The following is a 13,489-nucleotide window of genomic DNA, read 5'->3' as shown; positions in this document are numbered from 1 at the left end:
AGCCCTCAGCACAAGGGTATTAAGTTATGCCCTGGGGGCATATAAGGTTTTATAGAAAGCGTTGTCGTATAAACTTCAAAAAGGGCTCACTCGATTGGAAATTGAAAGTGTTAGTGCCCTATTTAATAGTCAAAAATAATTGGAGGGCAACTACCGCCCCTCTCACGTCCACTATTTCCCCAATTTTGTTCAAGATAGTTGAAAGTTCTGGAAATTAGATCTTTGCCAGCGTTGTTTTAGAAAATTCAAAAAGGACTCATTTAATCGGGAATTGAGAGGGCTAGTGCCCTTATTAATAGTCAAAAGCGATCGGAGGGCAAATGCCCCCCCCCCATACCCATCAGTTCCCCAAACACTTCCGATTAACGTTTTGATATAGCAATTTTGTTGAACGTAGTCGAAAGGTCCGGAAATTATGTTTTCGAGTAGGACAACCCCTCACAGCCCTCAGGGCTAAGGTTGTAAATTATGCCTAGGGGTATATAATGTCATATAGAAAAAGTTGTCATAAAAACTTCAAAAAAGGCTCTTTCGATTGGAAGTTGAGAGGGCTATTGCCCTTGTTAATAGTCGAAAGTAATCAGAGGGAGAATCGCTCCCCCACGCCCATCACGCCCCAATAGGGTTCTAAACCCTCTGCTTCCTAAAAGTTAGAATATAATTTGTATTTTACAGCAAAAAAAATTTTTTTAAATGTTTTCATTTTTATAACTTTAAGAAATAAAAAATTAATTAAGATTTTAAGGAATAAATATCAGCTTATGTATATTGAACTGACAATGCTTATTTTTTTTCAGTAAATTTGTTTGATTTTTTTTCAGTAAACTACAAATTATATTCTGGCTTTTAGAAAGCATAGGGTTTAGAACCCTACTCAGATTAATTTCTGCTCGTTTTGAGTTTGACTTATTTAATTTCTCTTTGCTTTGGGTACTGATTTGTGGTAGTTGTATGCTTGGTAGATTATTTCATTCTATTTTTGTTCATTTTTTGTTTAATGGAGTTCTTCACCTTTTTTTTTGAAGAACTTATTTTGTGCAAAAAGTTTTTTGATTTATCTCATATATGAGGCCAGTTAGATCATGCTAATCTAATAGTTTTCGTACTCAATTGTCGCTTATATTCAAGATATTTAGATTTCGCAATTTTGGAATAAAATTCATATTAGCTAATTTAACTATTATACGTCACAACTATTATACATTGAACATGGAAAATATGCTGTTTCTCTTTTCCAGAAATTGTTAAAATTGGTGATTCTATTAGTCAGAATGATATCTTTGACTAATTAATTTAGTAGACCATATACTAACTGTTAGGATACTTTTGGGATCATATATTACTATTAATTAAAAATAACTTTTTCCGCAAAATAAGTTTTTCAAAGAAAAGTAAAGAACTCCATTAAACAAAAAAAAGAGCAAAAATAAAATCAAATATCTACCAAGCGTGAAACTACCACAAATCAGCATCGAGTAATAAATGAAACCCAAAACGAACAGAAATTACAATATATAACCGAGTCAAACTCAAAACGAGCAGAAATTAACATAAGTTGGGCTCAAAACCCCTATGCCTTCCCAAGGCCAGAACATAATTTGCGCTTTACTGAAAAAAATATAAATGTTTTTACTTTTATAACTTTAATAAATCAAATAATATTAACATTTTGATTACCAAATGTCAGTATATGTGTATTAAACTGACAATGCACATTCATTTATATTTTTTTCAGTAAAGTTCAAATTATGTTCTGGCCTTAGGAAGGCATAGGGGTTTTGAGGGTTGAGGATTACAGCCCTGACGGCTGTTGGGGGGTTGTCATCCTCAAACACCTAATTTCCAGAACTTAAAACTACGTTGAACAACATAGCTATCTAAAATTTGTTATTTGATGCGTTTAGGGAAAAGGTGGGCGTGAGAGGGGGGTTAGTTGCCCTCCAATCACTTTTGACTATTTAAAAGGGCACTAGCCCTTTGAATTTCCAATCAAAGGGCTTTTTTGAAGTTTCTACGACAACGCTTTCTATAAAAAACCTTATATGCCGTCAGGGCATAACTTACAGCACTTGCCCTGAGGGCTGTGTGGGAGTGTCCTTCTCAAAAACATAATTTCTATGAGGAAATCAACTACGCTGAACAAAATGGCTATCTCAAAATTTTGATTGGATGTGTTTCAAAAAATGGTGGGCGCGGAAGGGGTGTTAGTTGGCTTCCAGTCACTTTCGACTATCAAATGGGGCACAAGCCACTCCAATTTCCAATTGAATGGGCCCTTTTTGAAGTTTCTACGACAACTTCTTCGATACGAAGTCCCCTGCTTTAAAGGAAAAATAAATAAATAATATATTGTGCCAACATCGTTCTTATATGCCCCCAGGGCATAACTTAAAACGTTTGCCCTGAGGGTTTTGGGGGAGTGTCCTCAAAAATATATTTTCTATCTGGAAATCAACTATGCTGAACAAAATGGCTGTCTCAAAATTTTGATTCGATGTATTTGGGGGAATGATTGGCGTGGAAGGGGCTAGTTGCCCTCTAATCACTTTCGACTATTAAAAAGGGCAAAAGCCACTCCAATTTCCAATCGAATGAGCCCTTTTCAAAGGTTCTACGGCAACACTTTTGATACATGGTGCCTTCGTCTAATGCAAAAAAAAAAAATACATTGTGCCAACATCGTTCTTTACTTAGGCAGAGCAATTGCGCTGCCTATGATTCTTATCCTTCTCTTTCTTTCTTTTTGCGTCTTTCAAGGTAGTTAAATTGGCTGAGATTGGCAAATACACAATATTTTATTCAAACCTCTGCAAGTGTCTAACTAACTCGGGAACATTATATTTTATAGGTATAAATAAAACTATAGGCTGCTGTAATTCGTCTGTAACCTATCAATATAATCAGCTAAAGGTATTGATAATTCAAATCTTATTATTTTTAGAAGAGATTATTATAAAGACACTCCTGATTGGAAAACACAAACTCCAAAACACACAATTATGGTAACAGGATTGCGACCACATTCTACTGAAACCTCAGTAAGTAGAACCTACGTTTTTCTTTATATGCTGAAAATTTTTATTTTGATTCCAAGAAATTGTCCAATTGCTAGTTATTTTACCCAAGAAAGGAACTGTAACTTTCTTTCTTTTTTTTCTGGAAGAACCAAACAGCTGCTTCAAAATATTCCCGCAAACATCGAGTTGCGAGGGTGTCTCATTCAAGTTAATTTGCCTCAGTAAGGATCCTCCTAAACCCTATCTTTCTCACGTTCGCACTCAGAATTTTAAAATTAATTGAAAACGCGTTTAAATTTGGGATAAAGAAGCTTCTTTTTGCCTGGACGCCAGATGAGTTTAAATTATGGTAATTTAGTTGATACTATTTATGCAGGGTCGTATCCAGTTTTTTTTTTCTTGGGGGGGGGGGGGGTACAAAATAAAAGAAAAACGCATCAAAAATTGGTTTATGTTCATTTTTGTTACGTTTTTACGAGCCAGGCAAATAATTTTTTTTTGGGGGGGGGGATCAAACGCCCTGCCCCCTTCCCCCTGGATTCGGCTTTGCTATTTAGCTATCTTCTTTTTTTCAGATGTTAATCATTTGATGCCTAGAATTTCATGTGAAATCTTATGTAGATGGACAGATAGATGTCTTTGTCCCTAGTCGCTTTTCAGCGTTTAAATTTAATGCCTTTTCCACTGTTTTCGCTCCACAAGGCTATTAAAGGACGGGGTTAGTTTCTGGGACTTCACCACACAACAGGGAGTTTTGGGACTTAATAACACACTGCACAGAAAAATTGTAGCTTCTTTGATAATTGAATTAGCTTCTATTGATAATTAACAGATTTAGATTGGTTTTGAAGGTTGAAAATGATTCGTCACTGTCTTTAAATTACTGTCTCTAAAGACAGTACTGCTTTTTTCTTTTTTTCTTTTTTTTTCTTTTTTTTTTTTTGTTCGAGTGCTACCTACCTTCTATACGAAAGTGGCCGGATTTACTTAAAGTTTTTGTTTGCACATAGCTGATGTTAAGGAAAAATTTTAGACTGGAAAAATTTTGGCCCTTTTAGGTCCAAAAGCTAGTAGGCTTAAAACTTTTGAAGTCGGGGATTCCCTTAATTTTCGAATTTCGAAGCCTACTTTTAACAAAGACCCCAGTCGCTTAACGCACAATTTATTGGTATGTGCTTGAGTAGGCAGACTACCCTGAAGCGCATTTTAAAATGGGCAGACTAATTGAATTAACTTATAAACAAATTATCTATTAGTAATAATAATAATAATAATTTATTTATAACCCACTTTTATACAAAACAAGCGGAGTAAAGTACACTGAGAAGAAAAAAAACAATCAAATGCACAGAAGCAAAGATCACTTTCACCTTAATCACTGACAAAAACACACGGATAATATTATGGTTTGGGCCAAGGGACACAAAGGCATTTCTTGTCAAATTATTACTAAGCAATTCAAACGATCGGATAATGTCGGTAGCACCATACTTCTCAATAATACGTGTATTACGATATGAATTAGGAAGGTACAATAAAAATTTGCAATATCTAAAATAAGCGATACGAATCTGACGCAAATCATTCTTATTCAATAACAAATACATTCTACTTAAAAACAAGACAGAATGGTCACAATATGTGGAATACATTTTTGCTAAAGCTTGGCGTGAATATTTTCCACAGTTAGGTACAATTTTCGCATATCCGATCTTCAACTTTTCTTTTACATCTCTCAAAACTTGAAGTCGCAAAAAAGTGAGGGTAGAACAAATACTAATTCTTTGATGGTAAAATTCTTTGTCAGTTTGGAATTCGTCCTTATTTTTAGATAATAGTATAGTGACTTCATAAACCCAAGAGTCACTTTGACGCTAGAGCCTTAAACGTATAAAGTGGACTTGGTCAGATTAGATTCATCATTTAGATAATCTTATAAAGACTCATCTATATTATAGAAGTGACGAAAAAAGGCAAACAAACAAGACATGTCTTTCACGCTTAGCACAGCAATATTGTTGCTGTTTCATATTTCTAGGTTTGGATAGGAATATTTTTTCATGCATAACTTTGTTTTAATATTAATTTCACTGAAAACATTTATAATATAATAAATATTTTGTACAAGTGCTTTCATTCCAGTTTGCAGTAAACTTCATTCAGTGGATTTGTACCTATTATCTTATTCTTTTTAGATTCGTAACAATATTCTTCAGTGCGGATTAGTTCCAAAGGATATACGATTATTGCGTAAAAGAGACACAGGTAACCTTAAGCCTATACTCACCTTCCTTTCTTTTTCCAGTATAATCAGTAGAATCATAGTCTTAAAGCAGTAGTACTAATGTATAAAATTGGTACCTTAATTTATTGGTCGTAGGTTAGTAGTTGCTCCAAGTTTCCGGATTGTGTTATGGGACTTATAGACTGCCCCAGAATATTATGGCTCCCAATCAGCTGTTTCGAGAACGTATGCATTAGTAAAGCCTTATTAAAATATCGCTAAATTAAGCTAAAAAAAAAGTGGAACAATTGCAAGATGAGGTTCTTTATATATTTCACGGCGCTAGTCATTGATGGAAGATACGAGACTTGTGTTTTTTCTAATTCAGTCACTAATTCTCAGTCATATGTTGAAACTTTGCTTGAAGGTATCAACAAAGACTTCAAGACTTCGATGGAATAGCTCCCTAGGGGACAAGTTTTCAGATAAATGCTCAGTTTCAAATGAGGCTCTTTTTCCTAGGTGTTTTTTTTTTTTTTTTTTTTTTTTTTTTTTTTTTTTTTTTTTTTATATTGAGTGAGCAGAGTGAGTGGCGTGTCTACGCGTTGACAAAAATGACAGAAGGAAAGAAAATTCCTCAGAAGCTAAAAAAGAGTCGATGACTAAATGAAAGGAGAAAGCAGACTTTTTTATTGTGAAATTAATGGCACCTGCAATAACGCTATTCGGGTAGTCTTGGAACTATCTTTCTTGATTTATAAACAGTTTAAGTCGCACTGATTGCAGCCGAATGTGAACTGCCTCCTCTGGGAGTCCGTTCCTGATAGCAAATGTCAATTGAATCATTCTGTCTGATAAATGTTCCTGTCTCCAATCTCCCTGCGAAGGTGATCAGTATTCTCGCGAAGGTCACCAGTATTCCCGCGAAGCCAATTTCGTTGCCTGAACGCCGGCAAGAAACTAGTTGAGAATTTCTCCAGCACAATGCATAATGAAAAAAAAATACCAACATAGCTGCTATAACATAATGCTTCTGAAGTGCCCCGAATACCGTAGGTCTTCGACATATCTCTGTATCTTTTGGGTAAAAGCTATAACCATAGTTGTAAATAGGCATGACTCCAAGGGGGCGACGGGACAAAACTAGAAAGTGTATTTTTAAGCCGCTGTTTTTCAATTTTTCATGGTGGGTTTTCAGGACTGACTTTTTTTTTGGGGGGGGGGGGTCGATATTGTTGTCAGTTGCTGTCATTACTAATACTGGCGCTGAAAATTTTGATTTAAAAAAGCAAAAGAAAACTACAGACAGACAGAACATATTGTGTAGTATACTGATGATTCAGACTCAAATCGCAACCTCTAAACAAGGTGATCCAAATCAATACCATTTGTATGTTTAGGCTGACCTGGTAAGTTTAGGGATTGGGTAGATTATTGGAACGTAACTTTCAACACACAGATCCAAAGTGTAGCTGATTTCCGAAGCAAGAACTGTGAAACACCATCCTGAGTTCATATGTAAAACGGAGTCATTAGAGACTCGATACTCTTAATTTTCTAGATGTAAATTTCTTATCAGATCTCACCTGGGTTGAACACCTTTATGAAGTGAGATTATGTTGGTTCCAGATGGTAAGAGTCAGGGCCGTATCCAGGATTTTTGTTCGGGGGGGGGGGGGGTTACCTGATTTTTTCCTGTGGACTTTGTCTAACATCCTCGAGCAACATTACGTTAGCTCGAGACCGTTAGTCCGCCCCTTGCGAGCGAGGACGCGTCCACTAGGCATACTTTCGTATCTATAAGGGGCATTTGCATTTTTAGTAACGCAAAAACAAGACAAGTATTTACATACAGTTAAATACTACAAGCTTTTCTTTTTTTTTTTTTGCGCAAAAAGAAGCCAAATAGCAGGCTAGAAGTAGTCTATATATTTTTTTTTTTTTTTTTTTTTTAGCTAAAAGTAAGGGCGAAAATCTATAAAACGAAAAACAGGCGACGATTTTTCTTCCCTGCAAAAATTTAGATGACCTTGTCAGGGCAGATGTAAACGTCCCTATGGAATGCAAGGAGGGCTAAGCCACTCAATCGTTCTTCTCCTGTTGAATTTCTCTGCTAGGTTTTGAGCCTTCTGAGTGTTGAGAAACTCCTTTCAGGAGTAGCAATGCTAATAGGTAACATCGCAAGAACAACCAGAGGAAGAAAAATATTTGGACAAAGGCTAGCGGCGCATGCCTGAAGCGAAGACACTGCACAAGTAGCCCTCTCTGATACCGGAACCTTCTCCCACTTGATGTGTCATAGCTCAATTTCTTGCTTCAGACAGTCTGGCTCGGGAAAAATATCGCCATACAATTCAACCAATGAGTCCAGGTTTAATGCCTTCAGATCGACAGAAACAATTTTGGCAGAAGAAAGGACGCTGAGATTTGACAGCAGTCGTGCTGTCAATGTCGATTTGTGCTGAAGCACAAATCGTTGTTTCAGCTCGGGAGTGAAGTGGTTCAGGAAAGGAATAAAGAACGAAGTTCTATAGTGGTTGAGAAGGTCTGGATCGTTTGCGTGCATACTCCGGCCACCTCTCGTCCTTTGACGATTCATCTTCAGTCCTAAGTCGCTGGCAAAACGCTGAGCTTCGTCTAAAATAGACGTGAAAGCAGTAGCAGCATTTCCTTGCATTTCCTTTGTTTTTGAAAGGACAGTTTCCACGTGCCTGCATGCAGCTGCCAAATCACAGTCAACTGACTGAAGAGTCTTGCACAATGGAAGCGTAAGGCAGAAAAGCCCTTTGACCACATGGAGACACACAACAAATTGCGACTGGTTCATCGTGTCCAGCAACTGCGCTACTTTTACAGACGTTTCTGCCTTTTCTTTCTCTTTATGAGCTTCCAGGGATCGCACGATTAGGCAGCAGAGCTCAAGTAAATGTGGGACTGAATCGTGGTGCTCCATCCATATTGTTTAGCAGATTTCGCTTAAAATATGTTTACGCCAATTCGGAAGTATTTTATTCATCTTCTCTTTTGAAATCTTTTTCCTGAGTGGAGAAGTATGGTAAAAACTTCAGATTTGCGAGAAGACAACGAAGAAATGCTTAAATGCCAGAATAGAGCATACAGGAGAGATGACCAAATTGAGACTGTGCGCACTACAATGGACGTAAAGCGCCTTCAGATACTTTTCACTTATAGCGGCCTGGACGCCCCTAAGATTCCCACTCATCGCTGCTGCACCATCATATCCCTGACCAACCATCTTGTTCAGATTAAGACCAAGGCTTTCGAGAAATTGCAGGATTGATGAAACCAGACCTTGCCCAGTCAAATCAGAAACAGGGGTATAACCAAGGAAGTCTCGTGCAAGTTCCCCTTGAAAGTGTAGCGGACGCAAACAGACAGCTGCTCGGTATTCGAAACGTCCGCCGTTTCATCGGCAAGCACCGAAAAGCATGGACCTGCATTTACTCTTTCAACAATAGACTGCTGAAGAAGCTCCCCGGATGCGGCGATAATACCATTCTGGATGATGGGAGAAAGATATGTGGCATTTCCCGCCGCAGAAAGAAGGTGGTTCTTCAGAACATCGTCACCGTGTCTCGCCCTTAGCCGCAGTAGTGCTCGGAAGTTGGCATCATTGTGAGAAGGTTCTGGATCCGAGACCGAAATGGGGCCAGAATCGTAGGTGCCGCGAGAGGGCAAGCTGTTGCCGCCCACAAAATATAACCATCTCAACAATTGGTTGCAACTTCTGGCGATTTTCTTGAGCTTGCGCTTTCCTCGCCGCGTCTAGTTGGTGCACGATATTGTCCTGCCTTTTCTCCGAGACAGGAATGAAGTTTTCAGCCGATACGATGCAGTTTCTATGAAACTGTGCTTGTTGGTGAGCTGTGAAGCACTCTATCGCATCCTTCCAGTTCCTGAATGGTTTGGTGACTATATTCCCCAAGCGCTGGTGGCAGCCTTTGCCAGCTGTCTCTGACGAGAACAGAACGCAAAATCTGCAAAAAGCAGCGTCCTCAGACGCAGAGTAGGACAACCAACTGAAACGAGCGAGCCAAGTTAACTGAAACTTCAGCTTCCGTTTTTCGGATACTGGAAAAATGTAGGAGACATCTGGAGTCCAAGGGCTCTTCAGCAAACGAAGTTTAGAATTTGAATCGAGACTGGATGATTTGTTGACAAAACGACCGATGTCATTTGCAAACAACGACAAAGACTGGGTTGGTGCAAGTGCGTGTTGCGTCCTGGTTGGTTCCAGTGTGCGTGATTCAGAAGCTTCAACGATGGCTCCAGTGCCCTTCAGATCCACAGGTGTAGATGAATGCTCCGCAGACGTCCCGCTAATGCCACTGTCAGAAACATCCCTGGTCCGCTTGGGCGCGAAAACGACGTAATGTCACACTTCCTCTTCATGTTGAAAATCGCTCTTCTCTTAGCCAAGTCCGAAATTGGGGTTACCTAATTGCGTAAGCTGATCAGAGCGCATATTATTCTGGTTACCCAGTTCAAACTGGGTAACCCCCCCCCCCCTGGATACGGCCTTGGTAAGAGTTATCCATTAATGCAAAAACCATCTCATCAGTCAATCCATCCTTCCACTATCCACGTTTTGCATCATCCCGGATTGAATACTCCTGCCCTTTTTTTATATGATTATTATAATGTGCTTTTCAAATGTTGTGGTGATAACGGAGTGGATAGAGCCTCACTTCGAGATTGTAGTAACTTTGGTTTAAACCTGCCTATTGTTTGGCGCTTAAGAGAACCAAGAAACGGAAAGCTTTATGCTGCTGTGCTGGCGTCAAGTGGCTTTGTGCGGTGAAGAGTTTTTATTTTATTGTCTTCTTTTTGCTGATGCGCCGAAGACTTAAATTACTCCTCTCCAGGAATCCAAAATTTAATTATCAGAGTAACAACATGTGGTAAACATGTTACCAATCTCCCTAAATTCTTGCTGTGGGTTCTTGACGTAGGGTATATGTCAGTGCTTTACTGTCAGTTCCTTCATCAGAGGTTTTATCAGTGCCCATCAATTCGCAGAGCTAAGACGGTAAGATACGTTTGCTGTAGTGCTGTTCGTCACCCCTGGGGGTACCTAAAAGAGGATTTTCTTCGGTATACTATCGCTATTGGGAATAGTAGGCCAGCAAAAACGTTCTCTTAGTTACTTTAAGACTAGGTATAATAAATATTAAGAAAAAAGTTACAAAGACTAGTGGCATATTCGTCAATGACGGCGCCGTGGAATCTATAAGAATACTGGAACTGGCTTAGAAATAGGCATAAATGTTTAACTTATTTGTTGTGCCAATTTTATTTAAATATTTTAAGTTATAAGGAGCAGTCCAAAGCTGCAGTGATGAGCGTTAATATAGTACCATCGGGGAGATAACACCCGCGAAATCTTTGTAAATATTTATGCCTTTAAATCCCTAAGTTTGCCATTGTTGAAAGGTATTTTGGGATTCTATTTTTTATTGCCATTCAAATACTGAGTAGCACCTTGACATATAGCCGATTTATTGGCTCGCAAACACCATTATATTTAATTATTTGTTTCATTTTTTTTAATGCAAAAATACTGGAATGTTCATGAATAGGAACTTGAAGCAATTCCTTTTGACATATTAGGATAAAGGCAAGACAAGAGTATGAATAGGGTAAATTATATAACTTTTGAAAAATTGAAGAGCAATGAACGTGGAATTATTTTGGCATGGAAGACCTCTGTCATGCCGTCCTCAATGCAAGACAGAAAAATCTTCTGACAGAAAAAAAATTTCGAAATACCAGACCATAAAAAATGCATTGTACAAACTACGCCAAAGTGCAGATTTTAGACATCTGGTGGAGTTTTTCACTTCTTTGAAGATGTCCTTAGTTGTTTTATTAATAGGATTTTAATTCAAATTGGGATTTTTTTTTCCTTTGAATGGATCGCTCTGAGGTGAGCAATGTAAGCTTCTAGAGTTGTGTGAGGATAATCTTGATTATGTCCAAAGCATTAGTGTTCGGCTAATTTCTGGGGTGGTCTAATGAATTTGTTTGTCGATTTTCTTTTACCAAAATTTGCCTATCCTACTAAATAATACGGGTACGAATCCTCGTTTTGGCATTGTGGATTAAAACAAGAAATTTGCAAAACTTGATTTATATTGATAAAATTGTCAGAAAATAAACACAAACCGATGGCACTCAAACTACATATTTCTGTTGTTGCTCTTCCAATTTTTATTCTGTTAAAGAACTAGATTGTGTAAATCGTATTTTTGATAAGTATTTGAGTGATGCAAGGATTGCCCAACTGTATAAACAGGAGGGTAAGCTAAAATGATTGCCCCCTCCAAAGTAAAGAATTATTAATGCGTTTCAGAACAGAAATTTCATTTTCACGAAAGACTTTCGTAGCCTTCTCCCTATCTCAGATAACATTCAAATCACACACACTTTTTTATACTTTTGTTTTTTATTTTGTGTGTATTTTTCAAAAAAAGAAAAATTCAAAAGTGAGATACTGGTAGATCTGCGATAGGCTATGTTACAACGTCAGGTTTTAATTAAAATTATCCGGGAATTAAGGCATTCGAAGTGATATATACACGTTATATTGATTGAGTTCTGACATATTGTGTTTGTTCCCTTTTCGGCGCTAGGAGCCCCCCGTGGTTTCGCCTTTGCAGAGTTTGCAACCGTACAAGAAGCTCAACGCTGGATGGAAATGACTCAGGTAGCCAATTCTATGACGTTCTACCAGTTAAACCCCACTCTATGCTTTTGGATATCAAGTGACAACATTTCTTTTCTTCTTTTCTTCTCCTTGCAGTTTCGTAGTCTTATTTAATCAATGCGTTATGGTGGCTGTTAGCTATATTTAGTATCATCCTCTGGCTGGTTCCAGACATATAACAATTACCATAACATTCATGCCCAACAGAGGAAGAGGGTTTAACCTGTCAATTTAAATTACTGTTACCTGTGTTTGTATGCTAATAATTGTATCTGTTATACACTGAGAAAAAACTCGTCCCCTTTTGTAGTGTCAATTCACGAAACTCTAAGGGGCTTTTCAAAATCAAGAAGGGGGGGGGATTGTATTTTTTTTTTCAATTTTTCAATAAAAACTCTCAGAAACGTATTTTTTCAATGAAAATGTCCCCAAAAAGATATTTTTAAACTCAAGGGGTGTACATGGTCCCCCAATTGAGGCTTCAATGGGAGACTCCCCTCTCCCAACCTAATATTATCCTACTCTTTAATAAAATTGTTGGAAAAATCCACCCCTGACTGAGACAAAAATACCAGTTTTATAACAGAGTAGCTTTTTTTTGCAAAGTTTTGAAGTAAAGTCTTATGTAATATCTTCACTGCCCTCTTCCCTACCCAAATGTTATATCTTCGACTCTCCTTGGTGGTAAATTTAAAAGATGGAGGGAATTTTTATAGTGTCTGGATCCAGATGAGATTACCATAGCGAATTGAAGAATATAAGACAGCGAATTATTGTCTTAATACTTTGTGAGAATTTTCACAACAATCGAAAATCGTCATTTCAAAAAGCATAGGAGATAAAGTTAAATAATTACTCAATTGAAATTGACTTAAAATTTCTAAACTCTTAGCGATTTAATGGTCTTGTTTTAATTAGTATGGGAAGCTATCGTTTTATTATAATAAAGATTACTTAATAGATATTTGTGTTTTCCCGTTTCACTTTTTCCGTTTTCAGATTGCTATTTCTATAACTTAAAATTTTGAACAAAATAAGTTGCACTTGATTAAAAAAAAATTAAAAATACTAGAATCTATTGTTGTATTCTTTTTTAATTCCGTTTGGATTTAAAAAGCCCTGTAGGATGGCTGAATATCTTGAAATTTTGGCACGGCCTCTTTCTCATTGGCTATCTTTGCATTATTTTTTTTTAACGTATCTAACGCATTTCTGAATTTTAATACTTTCTATCAATATTATGATCAGTTTTGCTCGCAATTCTGTTTTGTTCGCTTGTAAGATTACAATAGGTCTATTTATTTTTTATTTACATCCGTTTATGACCTAGTTTTGCAGGTATGCCTTTTTATGTTTAGGTTATAGCCTGCAAGCCTAAAAGCCTGTTTGACGACTAGCTTAATATGGTACATGTGTGGTACCCGTTGTATAATATCAGATGATTGCTTTCAAATTAATGATTGGTAGGGAGTTACGCACACTTACCAATTACAGTATATAAAGTAAGATTATTCAGGAAAA

At 37.3% G+C, this 13,489-nt stretch overlaps 1 protein-coding gene across 3 annotated transcripts in view; it reads left to right on the top strand.

Annotated features, from left to right (window-relative positions):
- Positions 1-13,489, top strand: part of LOC148940042 (RNA-binding protein 5-like) — a 150,177-nt gene that overhangs the window by 29,031 nt on the left and 107,657 nt on the right. For all 3 annotated transcript variants that reach the window (XM_089106288.1, XM_089106290.1, XM_089106289.1), the window contains exons 3-5: positions 2,942-3,038; positions 5,213-5,282; positions 11,895-11,968. In XM_089106288.1, coding sequence (XP_088962414.1) covers positions 2,942-3,038; positions 5,213-5,282; positions 11,895-11,968 — 241 coding nt within the window. The remainder of the gene's footprint in view (positions 1-2,941; positions 3,039-5,212; positions 5,283-11,894; positions 11,969-13,489) is intronic.

Source organism: Artemia sp. Qi Xiang Cuo, chromosome 20 (assembly GCF_049724085.1).
Source record: "Artemia sp. Qi Xiang Cuo chromosome 20, ASM4972408v1, whole genome shotgun sequence".
Lineage (NCBI taxonomy): Eukaryota > Metazoa > Arthropoda > Branchiopoda > Anostraca > Artemiidae > Artemia > Artemia sp. Qi Xiang Cuo.
The sequence above is the reverse complement of the archived record's forward strand: the minus strand, read 5'-3'. Positions and strand labels throughout refer to the sequence as shown.